This window comes from Myotis lucifugus, unplaced genomic scaffold (genome assembly GCF_000147115.1).
Source record: "Myotis lucifugus unplaced genomic scaffold, Myoluc2.0 scaffold_522, whole genome shotgun sequence".
NCBI classification, from domain to species: Eukaryota; Metazoa; Chordata; class Mammalia; order Chiroptera; family Vespertilionidae; genus Myotis; species Myotis lucifugus.
Genome location: NW_005871570.1, coordinates 387,331 through 409,774, shown reverse-complemented (window position 1 = coordinate 409,774; position 22,444 = coordinate 387,331). Strand labels below are relative to the sequence as shown.

The following is a 22,444-nucleotide window of genomic DNA, read 5'->3' as shown; positions in this document are numbered from 1 at the left end:
CAAGCCTCAGCTGGCCCTGGTTACATGAGCCTTGGGTGGCCCTGTGCAGCCACCATCCAAGGCTTGCCTGTGCCTCGGGCTGGCCCTGAGCAGCTGGGGGGCTGAGGGGCCTGGGAAACTCTGGAGGCAGGTGCGCAGAGCAGCTGGACCCGGCAGGCCCAGCCTTGCCACGCGCCTGCTGCCCCGGCAGGGATGAGGGGACTGGACGCCCCCATCTTATGGCTGTGGGCACCGCCATCATTGAGGGTGGGGCAGTCAAATAGCATATTCCCTCCTTATTGGCTGTGGATACCGCCATTTTTGAGGGCAGGGCAGTCAATTAACATATTCCCTCCTTATTGGCTGTGGGCACCGCCATCTTTGCGATGGCATGAGGGTCAATTAGCATATTTCCTCTTTAGTAGGATTTCTTTTGTCAAAAAACATTTCAAATTTTGACATTATCAAGTCTGGCACAGGCACTCAGGGCCTACTGAATAGAGACCAAAACCCAAAAGAGGCTCTAGGCCGGTCAAAGTCAGGCTGCAACGCCTGTTTCAGGTTTGTCGCTCGGTCCTTCCCCCAGTTTTGGGGGACCATGCAGCTCCCCCCAGCTGTCCTCCTCTCTCCTTCTCCTCTGCCATCGCACACTCTTCATGACCTTCTCCCATCACCTGTCCAGTCGCCCTTCCTCAGCCCCCTGGTCTGGTGTGCCTCTCTCTGTGCCCACGTGTGCATCTCCAAGGTGGAATTAGTCATTTAATCCTCTGTGTCACCCGTTACTCTTGGAGATGGCTCCCTGCTGTTACAGTCACATGGTTTCTGCATCCGTTCGGTTGCATCTCTCTGCTGTTCTCTGGGCTCCTTAGAGGCAGGGAGCATCTCATTCATCTTTGATTGCAAACATTTCTCCAGAGAGACGTCAGGCAGAGTTATTTTTCCTATTGATGTGAATGTGTTTTGTTTTGTTTTTGAACGAGGAATTTTTTTAGAGCCACGGGCTGTCCGAAAAGAATGAAATTTTCAGTTGCTTAAATACTGCGGTGCTGAAAACAATGGTGAGGCTGAGGACTCAGGATAAACATCCTGACAACTTTACCACTTTCTTGAGCCTCAGCGCCATACCCTCTGGCCGAGATTTTATTTAGGGGAAGCCTTGTTACAGAAGAGACACATGCCTTCCATAAAGTATGAATATTGAGTATTTGGGGACGTAATTAAATATCAGCCATCTGAAAAATACTTTCAATGAGAACACCATATCTCCACAATTCCCAATAATTTTAACTAATTGAGGCTTCATTACAATTTATTATACGCTGCCCAGTGACCTTCGTTGTAATGACTTAATAAGCTGCGGGCTCCACTCGACTCCCACATTGAAACCCCTCTGCCTCCAGGAAATGGCACGCGTGTTGGGAAAGGAGCACCTGCTGGCCTGGGGGCATCCTGGGAGTCCTGGGCAAGGCGTCTTCCTGAGCACCCGCTCTCTGCCAAGCGCCGCACCTATCTCTTGCATGATCCTGTCATTAGGTCTGAGCACTGGGAGGACCCCGTTTCAGGAGGGGGTTCCTGAAGCTGGAAGGACTTGCCTAAGATCGGGGGGCTAGCACAGTGAGGACCCCACCCCAGCTGTCCCACTGCCTGTGGGCTTCTGAGCAACTCATACATGGGTGCCTGCGCAGGGCCAAGGTGGTGGCTCACGCACAGTAAGGTTCAGCAGTGTCTTTTCTGATTCCTTCCACCCTCGTGTTATAAATTCTCCCCAGCCCCATTAGAGTTAGAGAACACGGGGAAAATGTACATTTTTACCTACTGTCATTTTCTTATCAAATTATAAGTAGAGTAACTTGAGTAAGTCAACACCCTATGTTTCTATATCAGTGGAATTAATTTTGCTTAAATTTTTCACCCTTACTTTAATCGTTAGGCTATGAAACATTGCAAACATTTACTTTTCTTTTATGAGCAAATAAGTTGGTGCTAGGGTTGGATTTATAACATCTTTATCAAAAAGCCTGATGGCCTACAAGTATTTAAGGGACTGTCAGCTCTCTTTACTTTAACGAGTCTTTCCCCTCTAACAAGAGACTATAAAGAAAAAAAATTTCAAAATCTTTGGATCATCATTATAGAGTAAGATCATTCTCTCTTGACTTCTTACAGATGACTAGACTATAAGCATTGTGAAGGTAGAGGGAATGTTTTGTTTGTTCACTAGATCCTCAGTAGAAGCAGTTAATTTTATTAAATAAATATAGGAATCACTCCCAGTATTCACATTTGCGTTAAATAATTTATATCAAGAAGGGCAGTTTTTCCTTTGGAAACTTCTGGACTCCTTAGAAAGCCTTACCTGACTAGATATGCATTTACTTTTTGCCGGTATATAAACTATACAGAGACCATTCATAAAGCCACTCATTGCTTATTTGCATCATTTGGAGTGGAGTCTGCATCCCTCTCCATCTGTCCATTGAATTAGCCCTCTAGGTTTAGCCCTGTGATTGGTCTTCTCCAAGAACCGCAGTTATCTTCCCAGAGCAGAGCCAACAGCCGGCCCGTGCACGGCTCCTGGCTGGCCTCCCACCCCCGCAGGCAGTTCTCTTGGTTCCCTGCCTCCGAGTGCAGTGAGGAGATGCTGCCCACCTTCACAGAAGCAGTTCCTCTGCCAAGAGTGTGAGATCCAGGTCTGACACCCGGTCGTGCTGGGAGGAGACCTTGGCTGGGACTCAGCATAGGAAACATGTCTCCATCCAGTCCCAGTAGAAGCTCTCCCTCTCCAGCTAATGGACCCTGACAGGACATAAATTGAACTTGGACTAAAGACTAGGACCAAGGCCATGTACATTCCCCAGTTGGCAATCCTTTCAGATGGTTTCTTCTGAAAGCTTTGCATTGAGCCTGGGTAAACCCGGCACCGTGTAGGACATCAGAGGGTGGGCACTTCCACCGTTCTCTTTAGATGGTTCGGTTATAAACTAGCAGAGTTACGAGGAGCTGGGAAGCAAGGATGGTCTTGTTTTCTTTTACTTAGAGAACTTTTATCAGAAATGCAAGTAAGATTAATGAATAGGAACCAAGGCTACAACTAAAAGAGTACTCTGGACTTTTTAAAAATATACTTTTAATATTGATTTCCGAGAGGAAGGGAGTGGGGGAGAGAGATAGAAACATCAATGATGAGAGAGAATCATTGATTGACTGCTTCCTGCACACCCCCACACTGGGGATGGAGCCCACATGTGCCCTGACCAGGAATTGAACCATGACCTCCTGATTCGTAGGTCAACGCTCAACCACAGAGCCATGCTGGCTGGGCACACTCTGGACTTTTATTGATGAGCAGCCCTAGGTCTTTCTTGATTTAGTGCATCAACATCAGATTTTACAAGTGGATTAAGTTCTAAAGTTAGGCTATTGGGATAAAAAATGCTCATGGTCAGGATAATACTAAAAATTACTTAATCTTCTAGTAAGCATACTATAAGTAACTTTAGCAATGAAAACTTAGTGTCATAGATGTGTATGACCATGTTATATTTACAGTGAAAAATGAGGAGTATATGTACAAATGTAACTGGACAATATGCCATTACATTATGCATAAAGTAGGATTAGCATAAATTAAATGCATCTGCAGCAAGTAAATTGTGTATAATAAGAATACTGTGACATAGTGTGAAGGTGACTGAGGATTGGACTTCAAGAAAATTAGGTATCTTCTGGTCTCTACATCAATAAAAATGACCTTGAGCGAGTTGCTTTGTCATTGCCGAGACTTGAACCCTTTTCACCAGTGCCAATCCGAGTGCCCTTTCCCTTACGTCACAGACAAATAGATAACAGCACATCTCAGCGGCATGTCCTCTTCCTGCTCAGCTCATAGCACGGGCTTGAGAACCGTGAGAACGGAGGACATGAGAGCAGTTAGAGTCTGTAGGTCGGTCCTTGAATAACAGCCCAGATTTGATCCCCACTCTGGATGCTCGACCCTCTGATGGCTCTGGGCAGCAGGGTCCTTTCTGATAGCAAAGATGTCCCCGTAAATGCAAATATTATGAAATTTTCCTGATGAATAAGATTTTTATTTTAAATAACCTAGTAACAGATAAATAAGTAGTCATTTCAAGAAAAACATTCAGAAGACTGCCTCCGGTATAGTTTTACTGGTTCTCATAAAATACCGACTCCACTTTTCACAGAGAACAAACCTGAAGATCAAATTAAAGTGAATATGGCATAAGGACATCTGTCCATGACGAACCGCACATACCAAGGTGGTAAGCCGCACGGCCCAGGTGCACAGTGGGCTGGCCCCCGAGGTTTGTGTAAGTGTGTTCTGTGATGTTCACACAACAACAAAATCACTTAAGGACACATTTTTCAGAACATGTCCTGTCGTTAAGCAGCACATGACTGTACATGAATGGAATGGAATCCGTGGAGTGAGCGGATGAACGCACACTATTTAATGTGCTTAATTTTCTTAGCTGTCATGGAGCCAACTTGCTGGTGACTTTTCTCATTTTATCAGAGAAATCGAATGAGGTAGATAAGTTAGTACTTGGAGCGCAGATCTAGAATGTAAAGTAAAAGAAAACCTATGTCTAAACAAGAATTCCATAGACATCAAGTGACATCTGCTATGTCGCAGACATCTCTCCCAAGGCAAGGCAAACAGTCTGATGTTACCTTCATCATTTAAAATGTTGGACAGAAAAAAAAAAACCACATACAAAATAAATAAATAAAATAAAATGCTAGATAGAGCCTGGACATGGTGGCTCAGTGGTTGAGCATCGACCTATGAACCAGGAGGTCATGGTTCAATTCCCGGTCAGGGCACACGTTTGGGTTGTTAGCTCGATCCCCAATAGAGGACGTGCAGGAGGCAGCCATCAATGATTCTCTCTCACCATTGATGTTTCCATCTCTCTCCCTCTCCCTTCCTCTCTGAAATCAATAAAAGTATATTAAAAAATAAAACGCTGGACAGAGTGCTTCAGGGCCTGGGGCAGGAGGCTCTCTGGCCAGGGCAACATGCGCCAACTGTCCTGGGAGACTTTTCTGCATCGATTTCCACATTCTGTTTTTTTTTTAAATTTTTATTGTTAACACCATTACAGATGTCCCCCATTTCCCACCCTCCCTCGCCTTTGCCCTCCTCCACCCAGCCCCTGCCCTACCCTCCCTGGCCTTCACCACGCCGTTGTCTGTGTCCATGTCTATGCATGCAGGTTCTTTGCTAACCCTTCCACCTTCTTTATTCAGTCCTCCCCACCCCATCCCCCTGACACTGTCAGTCTGTTCCATGTGTCCGTGCCTCTGGTTCAATTTTGCTCGTCAGTTTTTGTTCAGTAGATTCCACATATAAGTGAGGTCATATGGTCCTTGTCTTTCTCTGACTGGTTTACTTCACTTAGCATAATACTCTCCAGGTCCCTCTATGCTGTCATAAAAGGTAAGAGTTCCTTCTTTTTTACAGCCACATAGTATTTCATGGTGAAAATGTGCCACTGCTTTTCTATCCACTCATCTGCTGATGGGCACTTGGGCTGTTCTCAGATCTTGGGTACTGTAAGTAATGCTCTGTGAACATAAGAGTGCATATCTTCCTTCTGATTGATGTTTCAGGATCCTTAAGATATATTCACTGGAGATCAGAGTCAAAAGGTAGTCCCATATTTAATTTCTTGAGGAAACTCCATACTGTTTTCCACAGAGTCTGCACCAGTCTGCATTCCCACCAGCAGTGCATGAGCGTTCCCTTTTCTCCACATCCTCGCCAGCACTTGCTGTTTGTTGACTTATTGATAGCAGCGCTTCTGGCAGGTGTGAGGTGATACTTCACTGTCATTTTAATTTGCACCTCTCTGATGATCAGTGACGGTGAGCATGTTTTCATGTCTCTTGGCCATCTGTATGTTCTCTTCAGGTCCTTTGCTCGTTTTTTAATTGGATTATTTTGTCTTTCTGATGTCGAGTTATATGAGTTCTTTATATATTTTGGAAATTAACCCCTTATCAGATGAATCGGCAAATATGTTCACCCATACAGTGGGTTCCCTTTTCATTTTGATGATCGTTTCTTTTGCTGTGAAGAAGCTTATAGTTGGATATAGTCCCAATTGCTTATTTTCCCAATTGTTGTGTTTCCCTTGCCCTAGGACAGTGGTCAGCAAACTGCGGCTTGGCAAATTGCGGCTCTCAAGCCACATGCGGCTCTTTGGCCCCTTAAGTGTGGCTCTTCCACAAAATACCGACTTCTGCGCATGGGCCACGAAGTTTCAATCGCACTGTACGTGTGCGCCCACACATGGTATTTTGTGGTATTTTGTGGAAGAGCCACACTCAAGGGGCCAAAGAGCCACATGTGGCTCGTGAGCCACAGTTTGCCAACCATGGCCCTAGGAGATAATATCGGCAAAAATATTGCTACAAGAGTTGTCTGAAGTTTTACTGCTTATGTTTTCTTCTAGTATTCTTATCGTTTTGTGGCTTACATGTAAGTCTTTTATCCATGTTGAGTTTATTCTTGTGTGTGGTGTCAGTTGGTGGTCTAGTCTCATTTTTCCCATGTGCCTGTCCAATTTCCCTGCATCACATTCTTCTTGATGCTTACATTGAGCAGAACAGAAAGACAGTATCTGCTCTCAGGTCCACGTCACTAATATCAATACACTTGCCCTAATGCACTAAGAAGTGATCAACCCACTCCATGTCAAGGAACCCTTCTGTCCTTTATTTAAAGACCAAACTCCTCTTGGTATTAGAAACTTTGAAAATTGATTTTACCTTTTTTCAATGCTTGTGATGGGTTCCTCCATTAGGACATTCTTTTGTCAATTTTAAGTTGAGACAAAATAAAAGTTCTTTGTGCTTTCAGTAATCACAGAAACACAGGAAAGAGAACAATGCTGCCTTTTGAAGGAATACCATCAGTCCTGTTTTCCCTGCTGGTCACAATCTAAACTCAAAAATAAGTCCTGTTTTATGTAAATAACAGAAAAATTCAGGAGGCATATTACTACCGACTTTCAGAAGTGACGGAAGTGAGAATCCTGAGGAGGGAAGTGTGATTTGGGGGACCTCTGGTGTCACCCCCAGGGTCTGTACAGACCCTGGTTCCACCTGCACTTGGGCACGTGTCAGGTCAGGTGCGCCCTCCACTTTCTAATGCTCCCTGGTTGGCATACGTACCCTGAGTTCCTCTGTGTGGTCATTGGCAGGTGCCAGGCACTGGATAAGCCCTTATGGCTGGAGAGAAATGCTCTATGTGGCTACCAGACAGTGTGATATGCAAAGGACAGCAACATTCACCAAAAGGAGGGACCCAGCAAGAGTAGCTACTCAACAATGTGTGTTGGTGAATGGGTGAATGAGCGAACGAGTGAATGAATGAAATGGGAGCCACTCTACAGTTTAGAAATTGAATAGAGTCCCGTTTTGCAGAACATTCCAAGAACCTGTTTCTAACATTCGACATTTGTGTCCCCGGCCCCCACACACCCTTGGCTGCCACCTCCTCCTCCGCTGCCAAGTCTGACTAGATTTTGGTGACTATTGGCGACAAGTCAAAGTTCTTGGCCTCTGGAGATGGTGTGTCCTTCAAGCCTCCTGTCACTCATCATCATTTCTCCAACCTGAATGAAATATCTTCGTTGTTCGAGCACATCTCATTGTCAGATCATGTGCCCAGTCTTTATTTCAGACCTCCCTCACTCTCCTAGCCCTCGGTGGATGGCAATGGTGGGGGAGGGGGGGCACGTGGCCATACTTAACTGTATAAGACCTGGGTTGGGAATGTTGTATGTAGTGTAATGCAACTCTAAGAAGAGACAGAAATGAAAACACGCCTGGAGGCAATGACATGAGACTTCCCTCTCTGGCATCACTCCCTCCAAAGGTGGGGTCCATCCACCTAGCGAGGCTGTGCTGAGTCCTTGGTGGGGCCACAGCTCTGCTCTGTCCAGCAGGGCACCTGTCCCCTCTGCAGCCAAGCCCCAGGTGCCGCGTGTCCCCTCGCTGCTGGGGGACTTGCAGGGCTGTGAAGGGCTCCAGTCCTATTTGCATCCATTCCCTGTCGTTCTGCAGAGAGCGGCCAGGTAATTGGGTTACCGGTGACCTGAAAAAGCAGGGACTGCAGAGTCATTGCTTCTTAGCTAAATCGTCCATCCCAAGTGAGGCCAATTCTCAGCCTCTTAATGACTCCCCAGTGACAGCGAGGTGCTCAGACCCCAGCATGCACCAGGATCCCCTGTTGGGCTCGTTAAAATGCAGGTCACCAGCCCCCGGCCCCCGCATGTGTTTCTGATCTCAAAGGTCAGGGTGGGCCCCAGTGTTTCCTGAGCTCCCTCCACACTCCCGCCCTGACAAGCACCCAGTCCCTCCCGCAGGGTCACCCTGAGCGTTCTTCTCCACCCCTGGGTCACCTCTGGCTCCTGGGGGCAGTGGAGATGCTGATTGCTTCTGTCGCCCTGTCCTCACAATGGCTGGTCTTCCTTCAGGCTCAGGTGATGTGCCCCCTTCTCTGGGGACCCTCTGCCCCTGTTTGGAAAAGTCACCTCTCCCATATCCCTTTCTCACAAACCTCAGCTCCGCAAATGCCACGTTGTACTTGAATCACAGACTCACCACAGCGCCCCCCCCCCACACACACACAGGGGGCCTCATGCAGACCAGGCCTGGTTCCTGCCTGTGTACACTGAGGAGCAGGGAAGGCTGGGGGGGATGCGAAGGCAGCCCCCACCCCGTAATCAAAGGGAACTGGGACAGGGTCCATTGCACTTGAGTTGGGAGGAATCCAAAGGGAATTTTCAATTCATTTTGCAGAGGAATCACTCGGCCTGCAGGAGCTCATGGACTGCGGAATTCTGCAGCGGAGGCTGTGCGCTCCCCCGCAGTGCCCTGGCTTCCTGCAAAGTGCAGTCCCTGCGGCGGGCGGGGGAGGGGGAGGCAGGAGCAGGCCTGGCTGCGGCTCTCCGAAGAAGCCATGCCTGTTCTAATCACTCACATCCGAGAGAGGGTGCCCTGCGCATCTGCACATCCCTGCTGGCACCAGCTCTCTTAGGAGCAGAGAATCTGCCTGGGCAGCTGCAGGCTGATGGGGATGGACGCGCAAGACACAGGTCCTACTGTTGTCATGGAGATGGGAAGAGACCTTTTCTCAAAGGAAGCGGGAGGGGTGAGGAGGCTGGAGAAAGGGCACTGGGAAGGGTGGAAGAAGGCTTTAGAGCAGCGGTTCTCAACCTGTGGGTCGCGACCCCTTTGGCGGTTGAACGACCCTTTCACAGGGGTCGCCTAAGACCATCCTGCATATCAGATATTTACATGACGGTTCCTAACAGTAGCAACATTACAGTTATGAAGTAGCAACGAAAATAATTTTATGGTTTGGTCACAACATGAGGAACTGTATTTAAAGGGCCAGAAGGTTGAGAACCACTGCTTTAGAGAGAGAGGGCAGGAGGAAAACAAAGGCCAGGCTGGGGAGGGGACCCAGAGGGCCACATGTGGCAGATTCTGAGACAAAAAGAAAAACTGGGATCGTTCCTGGACCCAAAGGTAAATGAAAGGAAGAGGAGCATTCAATAGGAAACGACACTGAATTCTTACGTGTGGAACGTGGCAGTGAGTAGGCAGGGCCTGCTCTTGGCACTGCAGTCCATCCAGGGGCCCTGAGCGAGGGCCAACACAGGACCCTGGGTACCCCGCGGTCTGGGAAGACCAGCAGGCTCCCGCTTGGAGGGGCTCGGACCGCTGACTCCGGCTGCAGAGTGAAGGGTTTCGGTTTATTTTTTTCCACTCATGTACTTTCCAAAGTCTTCCTTTAATGCGCAGTAAGAGGTGAGATTTGCTGTGAATCTGTAGGTCTGTCTGGAATGATCCTTATTGAAAACATGCATTCCCCACCAGCTGGCTGGGCACGTGAACAAACTCTCTGGAATCCTTGTTTTTAGAAAGAAAATAACTGGATGACAGGGTCCAAATAAATTGGCTCAGAAGAATCTGACAAGCAAAAAAAAAAAAAAAAACCAACAAAACAAAAATTGTATGGCATTCTAGGACTAGCAGGATCAAAATTTAGTTCTAAGAAGAATGTACAGATTTATTTATTTATTTTTAAATGTTTTTTTTTTTATTTCAGAGAGAAAGGGGGAGAGAGAGAGAAACATCAATGATGAGAGAGACTCATTGATCGGCTGCCTCCTGCATGCTCCCTATAGGGGATGGAGCCCACAACCCGGGCATGTGCCCTGACCGGGAATTGAACTGTGACCTCCTGGTTCACAAATCGACACTCAACCACTGAGCCACGCTGGGCGGGCAAGATTTATTTATTTTTAACAAAATATTGAAACCAAGCAGAACGAAACCACCTGTGCTGAGTTAGAATGGTTTTGGGGGGTTTTCTACCCATGGGGGGGGGGCAGTGAGATTTCTCCACCAACCTGTGCAAACAGATCACAGGTGTGATTCATCCCCCCAAGACCAAAGGGCTAAATGTCGGCAAGCAAGTCCCTCCACTTGCAGAGGGTTTTGCTAAACTGGTGACTGCAGACGTGTTCTTGTGGGCATTCCCCCCGCTCCCCATGCTTTTGTCTTGGTCTGACTTCATTGCCCCGTGCTGGGATCTGGACTTGGTGTCTGAGGGCGACTTAAAGCCTCCCAGGGAGCCGGGGCCGGCGTGGCTCAGCTGGTCGGGCATCCTCCCCTGCACCAAAGGGTGGCTGGCGTTGGATTCCGGGTCAAGGCATGTGCTCAGGTTGCAGGCTCGATCCCCAGTGCAGGAGGCAGCCGGTAGATGTTTCTTTCTCATGGATATTTTTCTCTCTCCCTTTCCCTTCCTCTCTTCTTTAAAAATCTTAAATTAAAAAAAAATAAATTAAAAAAAATAACTTCACAGGGATTCCATTGAAAAATTAGGATCCTTAATGGGCGTAAACCTAATTTTTAAAAAACATAGCCTTTATATCGGGGTCACTGTATTTCATATTTAAAAACCATGTGAAATAGAAGTATCTTTGTTTTAAATTTGACTTTTAGATTACTTTTGCAGGAAAATTAATTGTAATAATTATTTAAATGATTCAAGTGGTTTAGGTAAACAAATTCCAGGTAATCAAATTCTCAACATCTAAAATCTTCATATGGGATTTCAAAGCAAAGTGAACAGTCATAGTTACTCATGTGAAAACAGGACTGCACAAGCATGTCAAACTCGCGGCCCGCAGATCACATGCCTCGTTTATTTGGCCCGTGTGAGCCTTTGAGGTTGACGTGCTTGGCGTAGACATTTGCTTATAACAACAGTTAGTCCGGGTCTAATGGTGCCACCTCGACTGAAGCAGCCATGGTTCACATGACGGTCTCATTGATACCTGTTAACATCATGTTAATGCATGAAATCGGAGCAGTTGAGGAAAGCAATGGGAATCCAAGTAAAGGAGGAAACTTACTCTAAAGAGAAATGTGATGTTACTGCTCTTTGTGGAGCTCGGACTCTCACCTGAAGGCAGCTGGAGGCATCTGATCCCAGTGGGAGGTTGGCCTGTTAGGCAAATCCATAAATATTTGCTGAGCTCATTCATGCCGCTGCTGCTCACGCCTTCTTCTGCCTTCTCATGTGGACTTCCTCGTGCACCTGTCTGCTGGCCAAGGACTAGTCCCTCCCCCCCAGGCAGCTCCCCTGTCTGCATGCCCAGGGCTGTGCTTTAGGCACCTCCCATGCTTTATCCTATCCCCACCCCTTTCTGCAGTCTCCATCTACCTCCCCTCCCCTTCCATGCCCACCTGGGGTCCGCCTCTTCTGGCTGCTGCGGACCACTCTCCTCGAACCACTTCTGGAAGCCTGCTGGCCCTCACCGTCCACTCCCGCACACTAGGACACTTCAGATTTCTCTATGGTCCCTGAAGTGTTTGTTTCCTCTCTCCAACTGGATTGCTAAGCATTTTTAGGGCAGAGAACACATTTCAGAGACCTGAGAGATCAAAACCCATGGTTTGTACTGACATACACACACACATGCACATACATGTGCTCACATACATACACATGCATGCACAGTCATGCACACATATGCATGCACTCCCACATATAAGCACACAAATACATAACACAAATGCACATATGCACACTTAAATACACACACACATGTCTATTGACTGCCTGAAAGTCTACAAAACCTTTATTACTTTACAGCATCCCTTTGATGGTGTTTCCATAACATATTTGAGAAGAATCTGGTTTCTCTTAAAAGGCCAACACGTCAGCCAAAATTGCCCTGCCTTTGACTGAGCGGACCCTTCGCCATTAGCAGAGAAAAGCTAACTCGGGCCTCTCCCTGTCCAGTTTAAATCGCTGTAAATGATCCAAAGTGGCACGGGCCTCCCTGTGAGCAGTGGACTCCCCTCCATATCCAGCTTCCAACCTGGAAACGCCTTTACTCTGGAATTTCCATTTAGAGTGTGAGCCCCAAGAAGGAAGAAGCGACAGCCAGTTGGACTGGAGGTCAAGTAGTAATTACCTACAACAATCAAGGCTTGACTACAACAAGACTGCTCACAGAGACCACAAGGGGGTGCACCAAGAGTGTCTACCTCAGGTAATTGGGACACTTAACATGGAAAGCCACTCTATCAACACAGCGAAGCATAAAAAAATGCCAAGACAAAGAAACAGGCCACAAAGGACAGAACCGGAGGAAAGCAGGTACTGGATATAGAATTCAAAACCACACTTTTGAGGTCTCTCAAGAGGCTTCTAGAGTCTGTCGATAAACTTGATGAGATGTACAGGAAATCTAATGAGACCCTCGATGGTGTGATAAAGGACCAACTAGAAAGTAAGCATACACTGACTGAAATAAAGAGTATTATACAGACTCCCAACAGCAGACCAGAGGAGCGCAAGAATCAAGTCAAAGATTTGAAACGCGAGGAAGCAAAAAACACCCAACCGGAAAAGCAAAATGAAAAAAGAATCCGAAAGTGTGAAGATAGTGTAAGGAGCCTCTGGGACAGCTACAAGCGTACCAACATCAGAATTATAGGGGTGCCAGAAGATGAGAGAGAGCAAGATATTGAAAACCTATTTGAAGAAATAATGGCAGAAAACTTCCCCTACTTGGTGAAAGAAATAGATTTACAAGTCCAGGAAGCGCAGAGAACCCCAAACAAAAGGAATCCAAAGAGGACCACACCAAGACACATCATAATTAAAATGCCAAGAGCAAAAGACAAAGAGAGAATCTTAAAAGCAGCAAGAGAAAGAAACTCAGTTACCTACAAGGGAATACCCATACGACTGTCAGCTGATTTTTCAACAGAAACTTTGCAGGCCAGAAGGGAGTGGCAAGAAATATTCAAAGTGATGAATACCAAGAACCTACAACCAATAGTACTTTATCCAGCAAATCTATCATTCAGAATTGAAGGTCAGATAAAGAGCTTCACAGATAAGGAAAAGCTAAAGGAGTTCATCACCACCAAACCAGCATTATACGAAATGCTGAAAGGTATCCTTTAAGAAGAGGAAGAAGAAGAAAAAGGTAAAGATACAAATTATGAACAACAAATACGCATCTATCAACAAGCGAATCTAAGAATCAAGTGAATAAATAATCTGAGGAACAGAATGAACTGTTGATTATAATAGAATCAGGGACATAGAAAGGGAATGGACTGACTATTCTTGGGGGGGGAAAGGGGTGTGGGAGTTGCGGGAAAAGACTGGACAAAAATCATGCACCTATGGATGAGGACAGTGGGTGGGGAGTGAGGGCGGAGGGTGGGGTGGGAACTGGGAGGAGGGGAGTTATGGGGGAAAATGAGGATCAAATGTAATAATCTGAACAATAAAGATTTAATTATTAAAAAAAAAAAAGAAAGAAGAAGCCATTTTTTAAAAACAGTTCTGGCCCTGGCCACTGTGGCAGTTGGTTGAGCATCGTCCTGTGCACCAAAAGGTCATTGGTTCGATTCCTGGTTGGGGCACATGCCCAGGGCACAGGTCCCCTGGTACAGGAGACAACCGATCACTGTTTCTCTCACATCAATGTTTCTCTCTCCCTCTCCCTCTCTTTCTAAAATCAATAAAAACATATTTTAAAAAATTCTGTCCCCCAGTGCTGGGAACTATCTGGCCGAGTGCCCAGCTCAGTAGACTTTGCCGGGTGACCTGGTGATGGCCGGTGTACGCTGAGACCCCACAAACACAAGCCATCTTTCCAAAACACTTAGAGAAGTCAGCCACGGCAGCATGAGGAGGGGTGGAGGGCACAGGCCCCGTGCCAGATCCCACCCTGTCCCTCATGTCTGTGTGGCCTCCTGTGTCCCTGGGGGCGGAGTGGCGCTGTGTCACCGGGCTGCGGTCAGGACCGCCTGCTGCATTCATCCAGGAAAAGGAAGAGCCATAACGGAGAGCAGGCCCTCTACGTGCGGTGGCTTCTCCTGACTCGGTTCCCATGACTACACCCTGTTGATATCATTCCCGTGGTTATTCGATTTCCTTTTTGCTTCCCTACCAAACGGGTGGGTGCTGCTCTCCCTCCCGTGGAGTCTTCTTTAGCATCTTCTTTCCTTTCCTGCACAGGCTCCCAAGAAACATTTGCAAAATGGGATCATCCGAGGCTACCAAATCGGTTACCGCGAGTACAGCACGGGGGGCAACTTCCAGTTCAACATCATCAGCATCGACACCACCGGGGACAGCGAGATCTACACCCTGGACAACCTCAACAAGTTCACCCAGTACGGCCTGGTGGTGCAGGCGTGTAACCGGGCCGGCACGGGGCCTTCTTCTCAGGAAATCATCACCACCACCCTCGAGGATGGTAGGTCCGAGGGGCAGGGCCGCGGCTCCTGGCTTTCCTTCCTCCAGGGTTTGTTCTGGTTGGGGCGCTGGCTCCCCACAGCCTGGCCCCAGCCCTTGGCTTTGCAGTGATGAGGCAGCTGGCCTGCGGGTGGGCGGGGTCTCCATGGGGGAGCTTGCCCTTATTCACTCCAGCCCTGCATTGATTGGGTCCCGCCCTTGACATGTCTGGATTGAAAAGCCAAAATCCATTTCCTCTCCAGCATCTTTCTCCTTCATTTGCAAACAAGAATTGGGCTTTTCCCCAGGGACACCATGCTCTCCCTCTGACTGCAAAAGTCTGACCAGGATGCAGAAATCCGGTTTTCTAAGAATTCCTCCCAAATCAATGTTCAGGAGGATTTTTTTTTTCTTTCTTTTTTATGATTGCTTTCTATTTTCAAGCATCTGAGATCAGGGAACACACATGAGTGGACTTTGGAGCAAATCTCACGGTGCTGGAGCGCCCCCTAGTGACCATAAGAATTCATTCTCGCTTTTCAGGACAGTGAAGGAAACCTAAAAGCCAGGATTGGTGGGAGTGCTTGAAAAGACAGAGCACCCTGGTGTCCGGAGGCAGGGCGTTGTGGGTGCAGAGATGAGATGTGGGGTTAGCTGCAGGAATGAGTAGCAGGTAGGAAGGCAACAAGCACGCACTGCAATATTTGTTGTGCATTTACCCCCTTGGTCATAGGTTTGAGATGTTGCTTTATCAATGCACAATTTCCTCTTTTGAAGAAATTGCTGACGTCTATTGAGAATTGCTGACCATTTTTTAGAGAAAGAGAAGTCTTAGGTAACTGGAGGCTTAAAGACTGGGGCTGTGTGTCCGCCTCCACAATCCTTGCCATGTCTGCCCTTGGGTTTATGCTTTGATGCTCATTTTCCCTTGATGCGTGTGGCTCAGTCAGTATTTCATCCCCTCTCCTACATGCAGCATTTAAGGTTTGCCTAAGCTCCATGTGGGAAAATACTTCAAATAGTTTCCTAACCTGCATCGTGGTCCAGTTTCTCTCCTTCCCCTGACAGAATGTTTTAGTATTGAAAGGGGGCTGTGGGGGCGGATGGGGCGGTAAATGAGCTGTGATGACATGGCCTGCTTTTTAACACTTTTCAGGAGCTAGACTTCCAGTTTACATCCCAGATATTACCAAAGCGAGGGGACGTATTGCACAAAGTAAATACAACACTGGCCTTCACTCAGGAGTAAGAACAGGCGTGTTCACAGCTCCTTGAGCCGGGGGCGGCCTCCTTAGAGTGAAGTAGTTCATCTGGAAAGAGAGACGGTGGCAGTCTATTAGGACATATGCATGAACTCATGATAGTCTACTGAGTCACTCATAATATTTGCACAGGGGGAATGGTGCTCAGTTTCCCTTCATTCCGGGAATTGAGTGCAGTTGTTTTCTTGGGTTTGCGCATTGATACAAGAAACTAATGTTGCTTATTCAGTACTCGTATTGCTCTGCTAATAAAACCAACCACCGTTATTACAGACGCTAATTATTTCATTGCAGTGCCCAGTTACCCCCCTGAAAATGTCCAAGCCATAGCAACATCACCGGAAAGCATATCAATATCCTGGTCCACACTTTCCAAGGAAGCTCTGAACGGAATCCTCCAGGGCTTCAGAGTCATTTACTGGGCCAACCTCATGGACGGAGGTAAGAGGATGAAACGGCGGCCTTGCGTTTGCCCCAAAAGATGCAATGGAATTTGCAGGCCCGGGTCCCAATGTGGGTTCAGGACATGGTGGGTGTGTCTTTATCATTGAACAGTTTCCTCTTTTCCTACGTCCTTCTGTTCCTATCTCTCAGCCAGCATGTTAACAGGTGTGTGCAGCTCTTGAAGGCATCGCGTCCCCAAAAAGCAACTGGAGGTGTAAGAGGGGGTGGTGCTTGGAAAATCTAGGCATAGGTGTGTTTTCCTAATTATAAGTACCCGTGTCAAACCTCTGCAGGCAGCACCAAAAGCTTGGTCTGTATTTAGAAAGTTCTAGGTGATGTAGATGCTGGTAGGTTGGCCTCTGATTCTCCAACAGAACTCAGCAGGGAAACTTCCTAAGTTCCCGTAGCTGGCCTCCCAGGGCGATCAGAGGAATGGAGGGTGCCTGAGGGGGATGCCCTCGCCCCCTGAGGAGCCATCATATCCATGTCTGTGCCCTCCTCTTCCTGTTTCTCCTCCTCCCCCTCCCCCTCCCCCTCCCCCTGCTTCTTTTTCCTCATTCTTCTTGTTTCTTTATGTTTGTTTTTTCTTTCAAGTTTTAGTACAGAAAGTCTCCTATTTGGGCAAAGTACCTGCTCAGGTGGTGGCAAGACTGAGGCCAGATGTTTCTTAGGTCAAATTCATGTGGGTGACTTTGCTTTCGGATGGTGGGTGTCGCTGAGCCAGGCTGATCACCCCTCTGTGAGCATGACAGGTGCCCACCTGCATTGTGGCCCTAACAGGAAAGGCCTCCTAGGTCTGCTCACTGCTTGGGAGCCAAGATTGTGGAGACCCACACCCACATCCAACCTTGCTGTCCTTCCCCAGCCTCCTCCTGCACCCCTGCCCCCAGGCCTGCCTCCTCCTACACCCCTGCCCCTGGGCCCCGCCTCCTTCTGCACCCCTGCCCTTGGGCCCCGCCTCCTTTCTGGCCTGAGGTATCTTTCAGCCCCTCGGAGTGGGTGTGGCCTCCTGGTGCACACTCACCTGAGTTTGAGCAAACACAGCTGAGCCCCCAGATACAGCCCACTCCTGCTCAGGACCTGGGCCTGCTCTGCCAAGCAGGTGAACGGGCCCCAGGGGGCTCTCCTATTCATCCCGGAAGGGAGGAAGAAGACATTAGCAGAATGATGGCGATTTGCTCAGTCACTAGCAGTGTCCACGCCTCAGCTAGTTTTGTCTGTGGCCAGTCTTGCTTCTCTGGGCTGAGGATTGGACTCAGTTCCACTCCATGTCCAGCGTAGCCCTTGCTCAGCTCCAGGCACTGGGAGGCATTCTGTAGAGTCACCCGCTCTTCCTGCAGCGGACGGGGTCGCTGAGCATCTACTCGGTGCTGGACTCGTCTCCACACTGAGGATGCAGCACCCGCCGGGGATGTTCCAGACCAAGGAGCAAGGGAGGGTCTCTCAAATGTAGCCCCACCAGCCCCCAGTGCACAGCCAGTCCCCGGGCAGATTCAAGTACATGGTTCTCCCACAGCTTCTTCTCTCTTCCCAAACATGCATCTGTAAATCCCACAGATATAAAGTTAAAAACAACAAAAATGTGCCAAAGTGTCTATTGTATTGCGGTAAAGCTATAGGGTATCATTGCATAGACCTGGTCTGGTTCCTACTCCTCGTCTTGAACAAGATAACACTGAACCCCTAACACTCCCCTAAAGACAGAGTGACACTAAAATTACTCCAGTTTGCTTCTTCTTGGAAACGTTTCCAGAATCCAGTGGTGACTCTCCATTCAGATTTTCACACGTCACTCATTCACCAACACTGCCCATTAGTATCTAAGTCCCGTGATGAATGATGCGGTTTAAATGGTTCCGTCAACTTTGCGCTCTTAAAGGTTGAAAAACCTGGATATTCAAACACATAAACTTAATAAATAATGCTTGGGAATGCATAGTGTCCCCCAAATGCGTTTAGTCACCGTATGAAGATCCAGGTGATGTGCTTCATGTCCAGGGTAGAAGCCCTCCACTTACCTTGTAGAAGATGAGAGAGACCCTCAGAACAGAAACCTGCTCACCAGCACTCACGCCTCACCTGCCACTTACGGGAGGTGACATTCGTGAATTAGCAGGTAATTCCATGGAATTCCTGGGCGCTTTTGCACAAACTCCTCAGGCGGTGGCCCTGAGCTTTCCATGGACACAGAACATGTAGTGACTGAGTAGAGATCTATACCCACTGATCCTTGAGGACACGTTGCACACACACCCACACACACACACACTCACTCACTCACACACATTCACACATACACACTCACATGAGCTCACACACTCACATGTGCACACACTCTCATACTCACACTCACACGTGCACAGACTCTCATACACTCAGTCACACATGTGCACACACTCTCATACACTCACACGTGCACACACTCTCATATTCTCACACATGTGCACACACTCTCATACACACACTCACATGTGCACACACTCTCGTACTCACACTCACACATGTGCACACACTCTCATACTCACACTCACACACTCACACTCACACTCACACACACACTCACACTCACACACACTCACTCACACTCACTCACACTCACACTCACACACACACTCACACTCACACTCACACTCAGGCCTAGAGAGGCTGAGGTTGTTACCACCACTGTGACTAGCAATTGCCCCAAAGATTTTCAAAAATCTGTGTAAGACAGCAGTTTGCTGCTGCTAATGTGATCAGATAAAATAAAACTGGTTAGCATATCTTTGATAGCATAGGTTAAATCACAATATGCCTGTGAACTGTCCGAGTACTTTATCATAATCAGAAAGTTAAGTAACTTTGAGACCTGACAGAAGCAGTTCCTCTCAGATTGCTAGGAAACTGCCATTCTGAAAAGTCACCACTTCGTCGGAATCTGAGCTACTTCTCAGCCCTTTTGTCTTCAGGACAAAAACAGTGGATTCTAACTGGAAGTAACATGCACACACCCCCGGGGCTCTGGCTGAGGTGGTGGGTGCCTCCGGAGCAGTTACTCCCACCCCTATTGGTTTTCTGCCTTAAAACACTTTGAGAATGAGCGGGGTATAAATCAAGACATACAACTCTCGTTTTAAAATACAATTTTAAAAATCATTTTTGGTAAAAGAAGTAGTGTGACTTCTGAATATATTGTGTATATTCCTTTCCTATTGTTTTACTCTGATAACAAACTGAACACTATTCTCTCCTTCCTATATATCTACTTTTAAATGACCCTATGGAGCTGGGAGAGGTGGGTGACAGGAATCCGTGGTTAAGCCATAAAAAAGGAAGCGGAGCTTTGAAAATGGAAGTTACGCCTGCTGCTTGGCATTTGGCTTTTTCATGATTTCCCTCCTATTTCCTCCACATCTGCTGATGGAGGAGGCCCTTCTGCCGGGGAACACACTTCCCGCGGGAGGGAGGGGTGTGCAGAGTGGGTCTGACAGGCAGAATCACCGGGGGATGATTTTGAACAGGGGCTTTGACTGCAGTCATATTCCTGTTCATGATAAATGAGTTTGAAACAATACGAACCCCAATATGAATAAACATGCAAATATGAATTCTAATTAGCATTGTAATTTATGAGCAGATGTGATTCTTGGTGTAATTGCTGCTCTTAGAAAGACCAGGTGTGCCCTAGCCAGTTTGGCTCAGTAGACAGAGCGTCGGCCTGCAGACCAAAGGGTCACGGGTTCGATTCTGGTCAAGGGCACATACCTTAGTTGCAGGCTCCTCCCCGTCCCTGGCCCTCGTCAGGGTGTGTGCAGGAGGCAACCAATCAATGTGTTTCTCTCACCTTGATCTTTCTCTCTGTCTTTCCCTCTCTCTGCTACTCTCTCTAAAAAATCAATGGGAAAAATATCCTCAGGTGAGGATAGATAAATCCTTACTAATAAAAGCCTAAGAAGTTGTCACGCCATGATGCCCTCATGCCGTCACAAGATGGGCTGCGCGCACAGCAGGCATGCGCAGGTGGGTGGGGCTGGGCTTGATGGGAGTCCAGCCTCCGCAAAGCGAGGCCTGCCTGGGGGTCCCCCGGCTCCACACGGCGAGGCCTGCATGGGGGTCCTAGTGGGGAGGTCTCGCCTCCCGGCTCCACACAGCACCGAGGTAGGACCCCTGGCTCCAGCCTCCCTCTTTGGGGCAGTCCATCGAGGAGCCCCGGATGGGTGGGCGGGGCCTACCTCTTTGGGGTGATCGATTGTGGGGCTCCCGCACTGTGACAGGTCACAGGCCAGGGCTGGGGGACACCCCCCAGTGCACGAATTTTGTGCACTGGGCCTCTAATTAATAAATAAATAAATAAATATAAAAAGACTAGGCGCCTGCTGGTCTTCTCCCTCGCACCACTCCCTCCTCCTCACACTTTCTCAAGAAAAGCCCTCCCCGGCCACAGCCTTCTCCCACATGCAGGATCAGAGCCCACTTTCTCTGTGGGTACAGACCCCCTGGCCACTTCAAAGAGAAGAGCAAACAAATCACAGAGGCCCCAGGAGGTCAGATGATTTAGTCACATTCTCATAACTAGCTCCTGGCAGGGCCCGGCATAACCCCTTCACCCCCTTAGATGTATTTTCCCTGAGTGTGTGTGTGCACGCATATATGAGCATGTGTGTGCATGTGCGTATGTACAGGTGGGTGCACCTGTAGTAATCTTTGGCACAACATAGAAGTCTCTAAATCTGAAAAGATCTTATGAGATCTATACTTAACACTTTTTCTCATTAACGTTTGGGTTCTTTATCCTAATCCAACTGACCCACATTAAACATGTTCAGGAGAATGAACATCATGAATGAATCATATGACAGGAAGAGACCTGATGGTCCCCCAGGACGGACCCTGCCTTCAGAGGGGAGAGTCTTTAACCCTGGTGGGTCGAACAGTTGTTGGCTTTCTGAATGCAGAATGCCACTTCCATGAGCAAACAGTTTTCTCCTTTCCACAAGCATCTGTTGAGGCTTCCAAACTGTGGCCCCTCAAAATCTGCATCCCTGTGGCCTCCCCAGAAAACACTGGGGTAAAGGTATCTGGGGGGCGGGGGGCCACCTTTCTTGCCTTGCTTTCTCCCCCCAGCAAAGCGTACCGCCCGCAGAACTCATCCACTGTCTGTTCCAGGTGCCGACTGGCCTTTAGCTCATGTTCGGGTCCAAGGCTGTGTCTGTGCCCCAACGCCCCTCATTGCCCATTTCTGCACTCCCCTTCCCATCCTCGCCGCACACAGGGCTCCCGGCGTGTGCGTGACAAGCCTCGGCCTCCCCCGCGCACTATTTTACATTCCGCATTTCTCCTGTGCCCCCGTCAACTCTTCCATTTGGTGATGATCAAAAGCAAAAATTAAAAAGCACATCCCACAGTCATCGTAACTACAAATAGGAGGTCATTCACCTCTGAACTGCTGTACACTCTTCTAGAAGGATGGAGAAAAGAAAGACAAGGATCGGGAAGAGAAAACCAGGCCGAAAGCCCATTTAATCCGGCCGTTGTGACAGTCCCACAGAGTGGTCATGGCCGAGTGGCTGGGATTGTGGGCTGTGGCGTTAGGCCAGGCACTGTGGTTCCACAGCCCATGCTCCCGGCCGCTGCGCTAGGCTCCGTGACCTTAGGCGAGGTATTGATCCCCTCTCTGCCACAATTTTTCTCCCATAAAATGTAGGAATAATAGAATTCATGTAATTCTATTACATGAGTTAGCACGTGTACATAGAAGAGTGCTGGCACCTAGAGCAGAAGACACAAATGGGCAGCCTTATCGCTTTCTAAGTGGATGCACAGTGGCCTTCATTCTAGCCAGCCACCCAAGAAGGAACCCCCTGGACCTCCACTTCGCGCCATTCTCTTAGTGAGGGCACACAGGTGGCAGGCAGTCCCAAACCTTCCACGAGTGGCCACTTTCCCCGGGGGTGAGTCATGCTCG

General features: G+C 48.2%; 1 protein-coding gene across 1 annotated transcript in view; it reads left to right on the top strand.

The window, feature by feature from the left end:
- Nucleotides 1-22,444, top strand: part of DSCAM (DS cell adhesion molecule) — a 104,264-nt gene that overhangs the window by 2,755 nt on the left and 79,065 nt on the right. The window contains exons 3-4 of the mRNA XM_006103939.3: nucleotides 14,576-14,816; nucleotides 16,351-16,497. Of these exons, the coding sequence (XP_006104001.1) occupies nucleotides 14,576-14,816; nucleotides 16,351-16,497 (388 nt within the window). The remainder of the gene's footprint in view (nucleotides 1-14,575; nucleotides 14,817-16,350; nucleotides 16,498-22,444) is intronic.